The 17,313-nt window shown below is 41.3% G+C and overlaps 1 protein-coding gene across 2 annotated transcripts in view; it reads left to right on the top strand.

Annotated features, from left to right (window-relative positions):
* cdh18a (cadherin 18, type 2a) overlaps positions 1–17,313 on the top strand; it is a 164,760-nt gene that overhangs the window by 109,766 nt on the left and 37,681 nt on the right. For both annotated transcript variants that reach the window (XM_049478517.1, XM_049478518.1), the window contains exons 5-6: positions 16,162–16,329; positions 17,014–17,201. In XM_049478517.1, coding sequence (XP_049334474.1) covers positions 16,162–16,329; positions 17,014–17,201 — 356 coding nt within the window. The remainder of the gene's footprint in view (positions 1–16,161; positions 16,330–17,013; positions 17,202–17,313) is intronic.

The raw sequence follows: 17,313 nt of genomic DNA, 5'->3' as shown, positions 1-17,313 counted from the left end.
GAAGGATGGGAGCTGAGGTCAGTCGATGTTTGAGCTCGTCAAATGCTTTCTGGGCCTCCTCATTCCACCGAAAAGGCCCTGGTTGTTTGCGGGTGAGGGCTGTCAGAGGGGCAGCGACCGAGCTGAACCCTCTAGCAAACCGCCGATAGAAGTTCGCAAACCCCAGAAAGCATTGGACCAGTCGTACTGAGGTGGGGCAAGGCCACTCAGCCACTGCTTTGAGCTTCAACGGATCCATGGCCAACTGTCCCTTGGAGACCACAAACCCCAGGAACTGGACAGTGGGAATGTGAAATTGGGACTTCTCCAATTTAACAAAAAGGTGGTGCTCCAGAAGGAGTTGTAGGATCCGACGAACATGTTTTACGTGTTCCTTGATGTTTCTGCTGAATATCAAAATATCATCCAGGTAAACAAAGGCGTAGAGACCAAGTGCTTCACGGAGCACCTCATGAATAAGGCATTGGAAGATTGCGGGGGCGTTTGCTAACACGAATGGCATAACTAAGTACTCGTAATGGCCAGTGGGGGTGATAAAAGCAGTCTTCCACTCGTCCTCGGGCCTGATCCGCACCAGATTGAAGGCACTCCGGAGGTCTAACTTAGTGAATACGGAGGCTTGCTGTAATGTCTCAAATGCCGAATTCATGAGAGGCAATGGGTAGCGGTCCTAAGACCTATGAGGGGGAAGGACCTCTGTCTTTGTCTTGCTGAAGACCTCTCTCAAGTCATGATAGACTGAGGGAACTTTAGTCAGGTCAACTGTGTCCTGTACCTTGGAACTGGGGTGTCTTAACTGCCTGGGTGCCAAACAGGAACCGTGACAGTGAGGCCCAGTTCTTTAGCTAATGAGACATCCATGCAATTGCCGGACGCCCCCGAGTCTATAAAAGCCTGCAGCCGTTTCTCCCTGCCTGAGCCACCCAATTCCAGGGTGACCGGCAAGAATAAACCACTAGATTTGGGGCTCAGAAGTGGGCCTACCCTGGAGCCCCTCACTGGGGGTAGGCCTGGCCTTTTACTGGTCTGGTTGGACAGTGAGCCAAGACATGTCCCAACTCTCCGCAGTACATACAGCGACCCTCCTTACGGCGCTGCCTTGCTTCTTGGGGACTCAACCTAGCATGGCCAATTTGCATGGGTTCACAGCTGTCTGTTGTCGCTATTGGACGAGGGCGTGGTGTGGCGTCTCCAAGCACGCTGGGATTTACGACTAAGCCGACGCCGTTCACGGAGCCGATTGTCCAATTTGACGGTGGTCTGGTACAGGTCTTCTAATGACTCAGGTGGCTAGGAGATCCTTGAGATCATCATTAAGGCCTTGCTGATAAACTGCCATCAAGGCCTCAGCGTTCCACCCACTCTCTGCTGCCCATGTACGAAACGAGATGGTGTAGTAAGCAACAGAGAGGGAACCTTGGCGCATGTTCAGGAGAGCCGAGGAGTGCCTCTGCTCCACGAACAGGGCTATCAAAGGTCCTCCTCATGGCTGCAGTAAAGTCACAGTAATCCCCACCGAACCTGACAGGGGCTGGAAGCATCACCTCCGAGCTAGCTGATGGGAGTGGCTGAGCAGGGATAGGGGGAAGATTGGCCTCAGCCTTGGGGGTCTCCACTAGCTGTTGTACAGCCAACGTCAATTCCTGCATTCGCTGGGACAACTGAGTAAGAGCCTCCTCATGCTTGCCAAGGCGTGACCCTTGAGCTGTTATTGCACTGTAGTGCACTCTTCTCTGCTGAGGTGTGTGGTGAACTGGGGGAGATGGGGCACACTGCACCAAGCTGGGCTCGAACCGTGACTGCCTGAGTGAGAGAACAGGGCTTTAACCACTACTCTATAGCAGCTAATAACCTACAGCTCAGAACAGGAGGTTAAGAGAATGAAGGAGAATGTTAAGGGTAAATGTTTAATATGGGATTAGTGTCAGAAAAAGAGTTTAATGGTGAAAGCGTGGAGAATAGCTCTCCACTGGAAAGAATAAAATGTAATAATAGAAACAACAACAATAATAATATTGCGTGGCGATCCGGGATTCGAACCCCCGTGAGCTGTGAGAAAGGATTGAAGGCGCTGGATAATCTCACTGCGCCACCGCGGTGCGTATGGCCGGTGCTGGGAGATCAGCCCTTAGAACAGAGCGGGACAGTTGGCAGGAAATGAGAACAAAGAAAGTCCAAACAAACAAACAAAATTCAAGAGGGAATAAATAAACTGCCAACTGGGAGATAGTAAAGGTGTGGTGGGGTTTTATACGAGGTGGAGATTATCTCGCTTCGTATTTTATTTATTTATTTATTTATTTATTTTTTCCTTTTCTCACTCTCTCACTCAGAGAGGGGAGTGGAGAGAAAGAGACAGCGAGGAAAAGAAAGATATTAAGTGGTTTCAGACCACTGATAAAAAGGAAAGACACAGAGAGCAACAGGCTTCTCTGGGGAGAGATAAGTAGACACACAGTGGACTGACTGCTCTGGAGGAACAGGACTAGCCTTCACTGTGAAAACTTCTATATTGCTTTTCTGCAACAAACTGGCGTGATCTCGCTCTCAACTAGAGTGTTAAGACTCCGAGTTGGGCTGCAAATGAGCCCAGCTTTTAAAGCGTGCACCCAGCTGTTGTCAATCAACCCTGATTACTGCCAGAGGTGCAGCGCGGCCTCCCCCTAGTGGTCGGAGGGCCGCGGTGCGGGTGAGTCCTCACAGAGAGAATGAGAAACAGAGCAATTGCGAGAGAAAGAGAGACAGGGTGAGAGAGGGAGAGACAGAGCAAGAGAGGGAGTGACAGAGCGTGCGAGTGAGTGAGATACAGTGCAGAAAGAGTGAGAGACAAAAAGAAAGCACAAGATAGGGAAAGACAGTGAGTGAGAGACAGTGTGAAAAAGCCAGAGACGGCACAAGAGAGGGAGAGACAGAGCGAGTAAGCGAGAGACAGAGCGAGAGACAGTGTGAGAGAGCGAGAGACAGAACGACAGATCTAGAGAGAAAATAGGCACCAATTTTTATTTTTTTATTATTCGGTTCAATATTACCGAGACATTTCAGTTGGTAGTTTTGTGGTATCAGAATTTCAATACCTATGAAATATTCAGCAAAGAAATAGGTGAAAAATTAATGCATTTTCTCTGAAAAGCGACCAAAAAAGAAATATATATATAAATATATATTCTCTAATACCCTGTTGCTTCTGGCTTTCGAGGTCCATTCCCAGAGAAGCCTATTAGCCATTCACGGTGGAGTAGAGATTGGGTCCCAGCGCTGGTGGCTGGTGGGTTCTTAGAAACCGAAGATAAGGGGTCAGTAATCCCCCTGCTGGTGCTTTTCTTTTTTTTCTGATTTTATCCCTTTGTTTTATCTGTTCCCTCGGCTAATGGTTATCGTATGGCTGCGTTTATCCTCGGCATGGGTTAAAGATCATGTTGGAGGCCAGAAGAGCTAGATTTCTGTCAGATTCAGACATTTCAACAGGGCTGATGCGTTCTGACCAGTGTGTTTTCTGCTCCGAAGGCTTTTTGGTGCCCGGGGCGGCGCGTCATTGTGTGCGTATGTGTGTAGGCTTGCATGTGCTTATGGGTTATTGTGTGTATGAGTGTGAAGGGAAGCATGCAGGCAAACGTGAGTGTGTTCGAGTGGTTGTGGACAGCTGTGTGTGTGCTTGTGTATCCAAGTGTGTGTGTGTGTGTGCACAAGTGTCACTGTGTGAGTCATACTGATATAATCCCACACTTTAGAGGTGCTTTCGGCCTGAGAATGAAATGGTGTTCTTTATCTTCTGTGCTTTGGATGTCATAACTGGGTTGGATAAGCTTATTTAAAATAAGACCACCTTTAAAAAGGGTTTATAAATGTTTTATAAATTAGAGTATTAATTATTATTGATTGGGTTTTATACAGCATTAGCTTAGCACAGGCTAGCGCTCAACCACGGCACGTTCGTCTGCGGCGCTGGCTCGTCTTTTGTGGAAAAAGGAGAAGAAAATCGAATGCGGTCTGACAGCCAGAACGCTAACTTAACCAGCCAGGCTAGGCTAAGCTAAGCTAATGCTGAGCTAAAGCAAGCTACGCTAACCTAACCACAGTCCAGCTGGCTAGCTAAAACCAACACCACCCAGCAAAACAAGCAGAAATGCTTAAATAACGCACAGCTTTCACCTGAAGACGACTCCTGTGCGCAGGAGAGGAGAGTTTTAGCTTTATTTCACAGTCCTAATGTTTAAGTTACCTTTGTCACTTATTCCCAATTTTGATTTCAAGCTACTGTTTGTGGTGTTTAAGCTAATAGGCCGTTTTGTAGTTAAGTTTCAGTTCTGTTACAGTTGTTGTGGAACTACTTTTTGGCGGAAGGCACTGTCCATATTAAAGCATATTCATTCTGAATTTTTTATAAAGTTCTTTGATTTATTTTCTTTATTTATTTTGTAAAAAAAAAAGCAATAGAACACTGGAGGTCGTGTGTTATTCGCCATAACACACTCCCTCTTGTGTTCTAATGCTTAATGCCTTTGAGCAAAACCTTTGACATGACCTTTGAATGAAATGGTGTTCTTTATCTTCTGTGCTTTGGATGTCGTAACTGGGTTGAATAAGCTTATTGGGTACAACTTTGAAATAAGACCACCTTAAAAAGGGTTTATAAATAGTTTATAAATTAGATTATTAATTATTATTGATTGGGTTTTATACAACAGTTAGTAGTTATAACACATGAATTTAAAAAAGGCATTAGTGATCTGTTGTTTACTCAGTCATTTCATTCAACTTAGTCATTGTATTTATAGTAAATAGTATTTATAGTAAACATAATCACAATTATACAGTATTGATATGACAGGTTTAAACGCTGACTGATGAAAAACACAAAGTAAGATTAGAATCTAGAAAGATCTGAGATTTGACAGAATAAATAAGTGTGGAATCACTATTTTGCAAATCAGCCCACTGTTGCCATTTTTTTTATTCATGTTGTTATATATTTATTAACTGCATATAAATGGGTTTTTAAGTATTTGCAAACTAATTGAGACATATTAATAAACTCCTTTATAAATCATTCATAAACCCATTATGAAGGTAGTCTTATCATAAAGTTTATTGTCCTGGTCTAAAAACAAAAGAACGGCACAGTTCTTTTAGGAACCATCCATATACAGTACAGTACTTCATCTACTAAAGTAACAGCTAGCATGATGCTAATTACCTGGTAAAGTTTGAGAGCTGACTAAATTAAAGACTTTCTTAGTAGTGAATGTCCATGATGTCCATAGTGATCGCTACAGGAAAGCTTTGTCAATAGAACAGAATGTTCTTAAACGGCCACACATGAACCTCAAGGTCTCCATGACCAGGGTCATCATGGATTACCTTTAAAATAGAATAGGTCTGACTGGCAGAACTAATCATCTAACTTCAGTAACTGACCTCACTGAATGGTCTCATGTCTAATTACAATACAATTTTTCCTCAAGACATGTTCCAGCGTCTAGTGGGTAAAGCCCTCCCAGATGGGTACAGGCTGTTTAGACACCAAAAAGGGAGAACTTCTCTATAATTGCTTCTAGATTTCAGAAGAAACTCTAAATAAACATGTTTTTTATCAGATTTTATTAGAAACAGCAAAGATTTAGGGCCCTGTCTTAGCGATCTGGAGCACAACGGCCAATTAGCTTGATTTAGGGCGTGTCAATGTGTCTTTGGTATAGTGAGAGCCCAAAAAAATATGCCTTCTGCAGCTCAAAACGTGCAAAAGACATGTACTAATTCTTGTAATAAATCGTGGATGTGTTTTGGGTGTAACGATTGATAATACACCACCAATTATTGTGCAAGTTTCTATCATTTCTATTTAAGAAGCAGGTGAGCTCTGACTTTGGCACATTGGTATCTTAACAGTGCAGTGCTTTAGTGCGTCTAAAAGCACTAAGAAGATACTGATCTGTGCGTTCACACTGTGAAGGTGCACCAACAGCTCATTTAAGGGAACAGCAATGTAATTTTATCCTATATTCTGTTTATTGTTGAGTTAAAAGCTGGACATGTGTGCTGCAGTTGAGGTGCACAGTGCGTACGACGCTCCTGCATGCCTAAGATATGACTGGGCTGGTTGACTTTTGACAGTTGTCAGGGTTTCAATCAGTCAGTGGCGCACCTGTATATCCCGCCGCCAAGAAACCTAAACATACCTCACTTCCACACCACCCCGTCCATCAGTGTAGATATATTCCTGAACTTTGATGCTATTTTAATGGTACAAGGTGTAAAAAAAATAGACTGTTTACAGGGCGTAAGGTAGCAATGAGCATCCTAACACACCTTGTGTAGGGTGTATAATAGGGCCCTAAGTCTAATCTGGCAGTATTCCAAAAGAAAACAATAGAATCACACTATGCACCTTTCATATATCTTAAGATGAGCATTTACACTGTACATAAAATAGCCAGTAAAAAATAGTATGATGCAAATTAACTGGTAAATTCAGATTAAAACCTGGTTAACCGATAAAGAGCTATAGATGTTTTGAGGGGCTGACTGAATTAAAATGTTAAATAAAAATAAAAAGGCCATGGGACGCTACTTACTGAATAGACAGTGTACCTCTTGGTGAAAGATCATTGATCATTTACTACGCACTTAAATACATCTTGCCCAGTTGACAGATTTTGGCTCAATCCCATTTCTCTTTTGTAACCCTACCCCTTGCTTTAGAGTGTAACATTTTACCTTAGAAACAGAGTTATAAGAGTTATTAGTGGTGCAACAGTTGATTATTATTATTATTGTCTATTACTTGATTTCTCTGTGATAGGGAACTGCAATTAGCTTTTAATAGCTATTTTTATTATATTTTGAATGCAAGGGAACTAAAACAAAGTATAAATGCTCCCTACTGACACTGGTCTTTTCCAATTTCCTAAGTACACATAAAAAGCAGTTTTTAAATCATAATTTCATTTATTAAGGAAAAAAATATATATATATTCAAACAAGCCTGGCCCTGTTTAAAAAAAGTATTTGCCCCTAAATGTAATACATTGGTTGTGCCACCCTTGGAGACAACAACTGCAATCAAGCTTTATCGATAACTGGCAGAGAATTGTTGCTCCTTAGATGTTGTTCTGGCTTCTTTTGTGACCTTCTGGATGAGCTGTCCATGCCCTTTTTGAGTCGTTTTCCTCGGACTGCTTTTTTCATTTACTCAATAGATATTAATGTTTGTTTGAACATCTGAAAAAAAAAATGTAAGTATGATAAGCAAAAAGCAAAAAACATGATCCATACCCAGACCAGTAGTGTAAACCCGTAGCACACTTCGCACCCGATTGTGCGTAGGCTGCTGATCTGAAGTGAGAGCTTTTCAAAAACAGGTTATAGCTGCACCACGGCGCTCTCCCAGAGCCCGGAGAAGGTCTCGGCCTTTTTCTGCATCGCTGTCCACTCCTGTCTGCTTCCTCTACTCTCTACCTGAGTGTTTGTAGCTGGAGGCAGAATACTGAGGCTGTTTAACATGAACATTTTCCCCTGTTTTGCGCTCGGTTGTCTGCTGAAATCCCGGGCCTTGGCAGGTGGGATCTGCCGTGGATGTGCAGGGTGCAATCTCTGTGGCGTTCTCTGGGGCTGAACGCTACCGCGGCTTTATGCGTTCTGGCGGGCCGAGGTATCTGTTTGCATATTTCTCTCTCATTTCCACCGGTCGGGAACATTTTTTGCAACAAAAAAATTGAATCTTGCTGAAATGCTCTTCTGTATCCTGCGGCGTCTCCTTTGAAAACTGAACTACGATGTGTGTTTGCTTGTTTGCTCGACTGTTTTTTTTTATGGGGATTAGCATGTATGTAGACCTGATGTTGATGATTAAAAAAGTAATCAAGGAATCTAATGATTCTAATAATATTGGTGATTAATCGAGTAATAATGGTATCCAACGTAACTCTCAATATCCTACAGAAGCTTCTGTTGGCTGCTTTGTGATTCACTTGCATCAAGTCCCATAGAACCTAAAGACTTTTATCCAGATCTATTATCTGGAATATTATCTATTCCAGCCAGACACCATTATCACTATCATCACCACCAACTGTGAGGTCCACCTTGGGTGAAGATGCTTTCTATTTCCTGGATACGCTTGACACAGAAAATAATAAAATAATATTACGATATTTCATGGTATTTTCACGATAAAGATATGTGATAATTAGGGGTGGATGATATGGCACGGTATTTCAGGGTATAATGTATCGTTCGTGATACTCAAAAATGTTGGCGATATTATTGTGTACGATATGATATGGCACACCCCTAGTCTATCGTGTGGTCGAAAAATTCTTTCTCACAGATTGTTGTTACCAGTGAACAGACAGGCCCTATAGTACACCCTCCAAAAGGCGTGTTGCGATGCTCGTTGCTATCTTATACCCTGTCTACAGTCTATTTTCATGCCTTGCGCCACTGACTGATTAAAACCCTGACAACAGTCAACAGTCAGCTACGCAATCATGTCTGGATCAATCAACTATAAAATAAAATATACTTAAAAATGAGCACAGTAACTATAAGTTATTATTAGTTATATATATTTTTCTGACATTTACAAGGACTTAATAAATGTAGCATAATATATAACAGATGAAGGCATTCTCCTGTTTCATTCTCAATATTTCTCTCTTTCAAGTCCTGAAGTTTTGGAAATAAAAAATGAAAACAGAAAAGCACTTTCGACTGAACATAAATGTATTTTATTTTAACTCGCTGTTATTTAACTAAAATTCACTTTTATGTTTATTATGTTTGGAAAACATCAAAGCACATTGTCACCGAGCTCTTGCTTCTTATATAAACTTAAAAAGAATTTGTTAGCAATCATTTCCTTTCACTAGATCACATTTATTAAAATATATAATTGCCTCTGTCTAAAAAAAAAAAGCTACAGATATAAAATGCTCGGTTGAGGTTTTGGGGCTTTGGCGTGCTGTTTCCATGATTTGAAACTGAAACTAATGTCAGTTAGTGTTGTAAACCCGGCTTTTACATAAACAATAAAACAGAATAAAGAATAAAATTACATTCCTGTTTCGTTAAATGAGCTATGCAAGACATATTTATTTGTGCCCTCATCATACCAAAGACAAAAGACATGCCTTTAAATCAATCTGCACAAAGCACAACTGTCTGATGCACAATAGATTGATAATATAGGGCCCTATGAGTCTATGAGACCTTTAATGAAGGAAGATGCAGCTTTATTTAGAGTTGTCCTAATTACTTAAATACACAGTTTTACAAAAGGGGAGGATGGTAACAGGATATGAGTTGTGATTCATTTTTGTCAATTTTGAGTGTTTTTGGATGAAGCCAATGGTTTAATTGTTTATAGCAGGGGTGTCCAAAATATGTCCCGCGGGCCATTTGCGGCCCGTTTCCTTTTTTGGAGCGGGCCGCGAGGTATTTCAGAAATAGAATGAAAGTTGGCCCGCTGTTAAGCAGGTTTTTATAATATGAGATTCAAATTTTGAACGCTAGGTCTCAGAAGCGGGCCAAAGAGTCTAAAAGCGAGGTGTGCGCATTTCTAGCGCAGAAAAACAGGGCAAAGGGTCTAAAAGCGGAGAGGGTGCGCATTTCTAGTGCAGAAAAACGGGCCAAAGAGTCTAAAAGCGGAGAGTGTGCATTTCTAGTGCAGAAAAATGGGCCAAAGAGTCTAAAAGCGGAGAGAGTGCGCATTTCTAGTGCAGAAAAATGGGCCAAAGAGTCTAAAAGCGGAGAGAGTGCGCATTTCTAGCGCAGAAAAACGGGCCAAATAGTCTAAAAGCGGAGAGAGTGCCCAGTTTTAGCGCAGAAGAACGGGCCAAAGAGTCTAAAAGCGGAGAGAGTGCACATTTCTAGCGCAGAAAAACAGGCCAAAGAGTCTAAAAGCTGAGAGGGTGCGCATTTCTAGCTCAGAAAAACGGGCCAAAGAGTCTAAAAGCGGAGAGAGTGCGCATTTCTAGCGCAGAAAAACGGGCCAAAGAGTCTAAAAGCTGAGAGGGTGCGCATTTGTAGCGCAGAAAAACGGGCCAAAGAGTCTAAAAGCTGAGAGGGTGCGCATTTCTAGCGCAGAAAAACGGGCCAAAGAGTCTAAAAGCGGAGAGAGTGCGCATTTCTAGCACAGAAAAACGGGCCAAAGAGTCTAAAAGTTGCCGTAATTAAGGAGTTTAATATTAAGAGACATCATGAAATTAAACATCAATTTGAAAAATCTTAGTTTATACCACACTGTCAAAGATAAAGATAGTAAGTCAAGTAAAATGGTGTCTAAATGAAACAATCAGGAAAAAAAGTATTATTTAAAGTGGTATATTTCATTATTTGTTTTATTACAGAGTCTGTGGCCCGTGACTTCAAATATATTTCTCCTTCTGGCCCCCCAACAAAAAAAGTTTGGCCACCCCTGGTTTATAGCGATATCCTGACCTAAACACTACGGTATAGCAACTCTGGAACACAAATCAGTTCATACAAATCTATTTTTTTCTCCTTATTTACTGACTAAAATATATTTTTTAGTTACAGTAATATTCACCGGCATAATAACCAGCATTTTTTTAAATGATTCCTTATTTGGATGACAAGACAGACTTCTCCTGTGTGACCACCTACTCCACTCCCAGTCTCACCGCCAAGGATTTATGAAGCGCTCCCTCATTTGATGTTATGGATGCATTTTTACGGAGCCTCCTGAAGGCAGTGTTTCATATCTTTTCAAGGCTGTATAGTCAACTGTAAAATGATGAAAAAAGGAAGGATGGCTGACTAACCTTGGCTTTGAAACTCTGGCAACATAATATATTAGAGTGACACAAGAGGCAGACTCTTGGTAAATTGAACATGCTTTATGGGGCTATAGAGAAAAAAAAAAAACAACAACACATGCATTCCAAGCAGATGGATATACTTCAACTTTTGCATTCATTTTTTTCATGTTGAGGACCCTATTTTAAGAATATTCTGGCAAAAGCCAGCAAGGACAAGGACAGTGCATCTTGATTTAGGGCAGGTCAGTGTGTCTTTGCTTTGCTGTTGTAACGTCAGGAAAAGTATGCTTTGTGGGGATGAAAATGCTTAAAAAGCATGTATTAGTTCTCTTACTTGGGACTTAATGTGCCATTCCCTTTAAGAGCCAGGTGCACATTGACTTTGGCTGATTGCTTTTTCTGGATTGGTTAGTTCATGTCTGTATTAGAGGGGTCTGACCTCCTCAATCCCCCCTGTAATTTGCACCCTGGCCCTGAGTGTTGTCAGCTACTGTATATAGCTCTGGAAAAAAATAAGAGACCACTTAAATATGATGAGTTTCTTTGATTTTAACTAATTGAAAACCTCTGGAATATAATCAAGAGGAAGATGGATGATCACAAGCCATCAAACCAAGCTGAACTGCTTGAATTTTTGCACCAGGAGTAAAGGCATGAAGTTATCCAAAAGCAGTGTGTAAGACTGGTGGAGGAGAACATGCCAAGATGCATGTAAACTGTGATTAAAAACCAGGGTTATTCCACCAAATTATTTATTTTTGAACTCTTAAACCTTAAATATGATTATGAAATTGTTTTCTTTGCATTATTTAAGGGTCTGAAAGCTCTATATCTTTTTTGTTATTTCAGCCATTTCTCATTTTCTGCAAATAAATGCTCTAAATGACAATATTTCTATTTAGAATGTGGAAGAAATGTTTTCCGTAGTTTATAGAATAAAACAAGAATGTTCATTTTACTCAAACATATACCTATAAATAGCAAAATCAGAGAAACTGATTCAGAAACTGAAGTGGTCTCTTATTTTTTTTTTCAGAGCTGTATATTCTTATCAACATATTCTGCCTTTATTAGGGAATAGTAAGGGTTAAGGGTCTTGGAGACTGTATTTCTTTCTCTTTTTTGTACCTTTTTCATTCTTTCTTTTTCCACATTGAGTGTTATCGGCCGCCTGCTTAACCAGAATCTGATCTCAGATAAATGGAGCGCCCATGTAGCACAATAATCCAGTGCCTTTAGGGGGTAATGACTGCAGCCACGCGTTTCCTACAGCTATTGATCAGCACGTCACCCTGCCGGGGAGGAATTTTGGCGGCCCGGCCGTGTGGAACTGCTGCAGCTCGGTGGCATTTCAACCATTTGTTTCAAGTCCTGCCAGACAATCTTGATGGAGCTGTGCTTCTGCTTGAGGTCCTGGAACGGGTCATTCTGAAACTCGAAACCTTCTTCTGGTGCTACAGATCTGAAGACTGGAGTGTTTTGATTCGTTGTCCTGCTGGGTGACCTGACTGTACCTGATGGTTCTTTAGTGAAAGTGAGTCCCACAGGTTTGGATTAGAGTCTGATACTGACCAGGAGATCCTGACAAGAGCTCTATTATCACTGAGTACAATTTAATATGCTCAAAATTGAAATTGAAATGAATGACTTCAGCCATGATAACATAGTCTATAGCAGCGTTTCTCAACCTTTTTTCTATCACGACACCCTTTAAATATATGCGAGATGTCAAGGCACCCCAGTTTACGGGGGGGGGGGGGGGTTGGGGGTTGCTGGCGCAGTACTTCAGGTGAGAACGAGGGGTGTTGCTGGCGGAATATGAAATAAAATAGCGCGTCACAATTAGCGCGATTAGCGCGAAACCTGCTTACTTTTCAAACGAGTGAAATACTCTGCTACACTCACTGCTGAACTACCACTGGATGAAGAAGTTAATGGCTCCGATTCAGAGTTATCTGAATCTGCAATCTTCTTTTTAAAAAACGTTCCATGCTAGCGTGAGTGCTTCACACAACTCTCGCAGTGCATCGCGTGGGACAAAAACTTTACAGTGTGTCCCAATTTAGGGGCTGCATCCTTCAGAGGCTGTATTCGAAGACAGATTGCGTCACAGCTGCGCAGTAATACACCGCCTCTGTGGGTCGCATCCTTCAGAGTATGCTGCCTGTGAATTGGGACACACCCCGACACGAGCTGACTCTGGAAAGGAAATATGCACGTGAGGCGCAATATTTTGACGGCACCCCCGATGAAGCCAGACGGCACCCCAGGGTGCCGCGGCACCCTGGTTGAGAAACACTGGTCTATAGCACTTCGGCTCTGTTTACATTACCACGCTGAAGTTGCTCAAATCTGATTTTTTTGCACAATGTGGCTGTGTGAACGTACCAAATCTGATTTTTTTTTCAAATCAGATTTGAGTCACTTTCCTTTGTGGTCCTAAATCGGATACAAATCCGATCCATGGACATGCGGCATGAATGTAAACGGTCAAAATGGAATTTTGGGTGGAGTCAGTCAATTCAATAAAGAAAATGTGTGTAATGAAGTTTCTTATGTTTCTGCCAAGTTTCATGATTTTCTGTGTTTGCTGTGTTCTGACCATGCTATTGTTTCACTTCAGTCTATTGTCTATCTATTATTTTTTCAAGATCTTTTTAAGGACATAGTGCTGGGTGTGTTATTTTAACCATGTTTAGGATCATATTCTCATTTTATGCAACATCTTATTAGCTACATATTCAGCCTTCATGGTGCCTGTTGACATCTTTTATAGAGCAAGTATGTCCATGCATACTTTAAAAAGACAATGAAAAACCACATGCTGCACACAACTGCAAAAAAGGCATGGCTGTGGAAGAAGAGACAGTAGAAATGAGACAAAATAACACCTAAAACCCTTTTATAGCTTGTTATCATTGGTGCCAAACATCTTTTAATATTCAAGCAAAATTAAATGTATAAAACACTGCATATGATTTTTTTTTTTAGATCCTCTCCAGACATTAAGGCTATGCTAACTTGAGCCTGAAGATTTTCTGAAACGAAGAAATTCTGTTAAGATTTAATAACCTTATAAAGTAACACATCTAAGCAAAGAAAACTCTATAAATTCACCTAATTAACATACCGCAGCATGACTGTAGGTATAATTTCACATCAGTACGTTTACTGACACCTGCCATTTATCTGAATGTCAGCTCCTAACGTGCGAGCTAAGATTCTCAGAAAGTGATCCTTTCTGAAGAAGGTCTATAATAAGCACAGCAGCTAATAATCAACACTTTCTACCTGCTTTACTTTTTCATACAGTTAAGCTCTAGTATTTGGGCGAGATCAGTTTTGCATGGGGAGGTGGAGTAATCTAATGTTACTACAGTATGTCTCCAAAATGTGACTGATTTACACACTGTAAACCCAGAAGTTGTTTGTACTCAAATAAATTAAGTCTGTTTTACATAAAATTGGAGATTTCTTAACAATACTCAACTATTTTGAGTTATTTGAACATCCGTGGGCACATAAATATATTCAAACTGAGATCTTTGAGTTGAACCAACTTATAATAACTGAGTTTAGTCTGTTGCCATTAGCAGCTTCTTTTCCATTGGCTTCTGTCACGATCTATTTGCATACTGGGTGTGTCCAACAGTTTCTGACTAACACTCCCCATCAGTGTGGGGCTAGCTTAGGTAAACTTGTAGATCACATGTTATGATTAAATGCTTGGTCTCTGTGTTGTTGGCTGTGGAACAAGCATCATTTACTGAGCTGCAGTAACTCTGTGTTCTTGCTGTGCTCTCAGTACTTTTAATTCTTTACTGTCATTTTTTACTTTCATCTACTTTTCTATCGGTATTTAATAAAAATAGTTGAATGAAACCAGAAAGAAGACTAAATACAAGTTCAGGAAAATATTCATTTTAAATGTATATGTATTGGTTAAGTTCATTGGACTTGAATTTATTAGGTAATCGATTACAACAAAAGTTTTGAGTTTAGTCAACTTATCAGGTTTTACAGTGCATGGGATAAGAAATCTCAGTATAAAAACACAGATAGGCTGTGCAGCTAAAGTGTGAGGTAGAAATGAGGGATGAGAAAACAACAAGTAGATGAGCGCAAGTCGGTATGGATGTGGGTTAAAACTTGGGAAGCTTCCCTGAAGGAGCACAAGCAGTTTGGTGGTTGTGTTGGTGAATAAAACAGTAGGCCTTGGATGAAACAGTGGGATAGAAAACACAAATAGAGGAATGTGGGTATCTATAGCTATGGACAGTAGCTACGTTACTAGCTTTTACGTGGTCCTTGGCACATTTTACTATGGGATTAGTTGGGCTTAGTTATTTAAAAATGTCCAAAACGTAAAAAACAGTCCAAATAACTAATCCCAACCAAATCAGGCGTTATGCCAGGTTCAGAATGCAGCCAATCTGATATGTTTCTCAAATCAAATCTATTAAGATGAAGCCCAGAGCTATTTCTTGTTAATTTGACTTGTTAGACAGTCGACTGTGGATCTCTTCAATAGTGCGTACAGAATCCTTTGGCACTCTTCTTGGGTCCCTGCATTTCCACCACTCTGGCTTTTTTGCTGTCCAGACTGTCAAAAAAGCATCTGGATACAATCTAGATATGCCAACATTCAAGTTTGATCTGAACACATGTCAGAAAAATATTTCTTGTTAAATTGGCGAACAAAGGCATCTTGCGACAACATCTGTGATTGGTCATCCGTGACTATTTTCAGTGCCAAAGTGTGAGAAGAAGTAACATTAAAAAACTGCATTTGCTATACTGTTCATACATTTAAAGACAGTTTACGAGCAAAATGCTGTTAATAGAGCTTTTTCCCCCCCTCAAGCATCCTGCAAAGCTAGAGAGGTCAGCCAGTGTGCTAATACCTTCATTAAAAAGCAGCCCAGTGGCTAAGAGGCCACAGTCCAAATGAGCTTTTGTTCAGCGCTGATAAAAACGGACAAGGACCTTTCTCACCCCGCTCTGTTGATATCGCATAGTAATGGTTTTGTGTCGCATTGGCATTTACACCGGGTTCAGAAGGAAACGGCTGAAAGAGCCAAAAATAAAAAATAATCATCAACATTTCTTACGCTTACTGTATGTACTGCCCGCCTCACACCCAAGGTTACAGTACAATCGTGGTTGGAGAAAAAAAAAAAAAGAACAAACCGAAGGAAGAAAAGTAAAAAGAAAGTGCTGTAGTGCTGATAGAAAAAGTTAGTTTCTGTCAGAGTCGGAAAAAAAACAAGGACACTGCAGTTCCTGAGGGTAAAAATAAAGCATTAAAAAAAAGAAAACAAGAAACAAGAATAACTGGTACTTAAATTTTATATTGCTAATTATCTGTGTTGTTTCATCTTAGGCATCATCAGGACAGCGCTGGCCAACATGGACAGAGAAACCAGGGAAATGTACTCCATCATCATCCAAGCCAAAGACATGGCCGGCTCAGTGGGGGGGCTGTCAGGATCCACCACCATCAACATCACCCTGACTGACGTCAACGACAATCCGCCCAGATTTCCTCAAAGTGAGTAGCTGAGGGTTCAAATATGTATTATACAACAGTCAGTTCCGACCTCACAATCTGATTGGTCGAGAAGCATTCTCACACTAAATCTGTATCACTCCGCTGACGCCGTGCTAAGTAATGGCATGGTATACTTACAAGACATTTCTGTATCATCACCTCCACCAGCAGATGCAGCAGCATTAGCTTAGCACAGTCTGGCGCCCACCCTAGGAACGCTGTCCCGCAGTCCGCTGTGCTGGCTCTTTAACCAGCCAGGCTAGGTTAAGCTAATGCTAAGCTAAAGCAAGCTACACTAACCTAACCACAATCCTGCAGGCACAGCTAGCCTGTCAGCTAGCTAACCAACACCACCCAGCACTCAGCACAGCGGTAGTCCATGCGTTAACCCTCACTGTAGTGAGGTGGGACAAGGCCTGTAGTTAGCATGCTAACACCTCTTTAGTGATGTGGAACAAGGCCTTTAGTTAGCCTTCTTTAGTCAATGTCAGCACAGCCTTAGTAACCTTTTGGCTATTGCTAGTCATGAAATAAAGCTAGTCTGAACCCGTTAGCATTAGCCTTTAATAAAAGAGCTACTTTAACATTTTTACAGTATCCCATCTAAATATTTTAGCAAATTTTGAGTCCTGTTGTCTCTTTTATTTTTTCACATTTGCTGTAAATGTTTACGTTCTGCTCCAGAGAACTACCAGCTGTACGTGCCGGAGTCTGCTCAAGTTGGAAAAGCTGTGGGGAAAATCAAAGCCAATGACGACGACCTGGGTATCAACGGTGAGATGGCGTACAGAATCACCAATGAGGAAGGAGCGCTCATGTTCGACATCTCCGCCGATAGCGACAAAAGGGAAGGGGTCATCTCTCTCAAAAAGGTCAGTCTCTGTCGCGGTCGGTGTGACTTTAATTTCTGCCCATTCTCATTTTTCCGCCTGATCTTGGGCTCCCTATCTCCTTATTAGGGCGTTTTTTTCCAGGCCGTGTCCC

Source organism: Astyanax mexicanus, chromosome 4, assembly GCF_023375975.1.
Source record: "Astyanax mexicanus isolate ESR-SI-001 chromosome 4, AstMex3_surface, whole genome shotgun sequence".
NCBI classification, from domain to species: Eukaryota; Metazoa; Chordata; class Actinopteri; order Characiformes; family Acestrorhamphidae; genus Astyanax; species Astyanax mexicanus.
The sequence above is the reverse complement of the archived record's forward strand: the minus strand, read 5'-3'. Positions and strand labels throughout refer to the sequence as shown.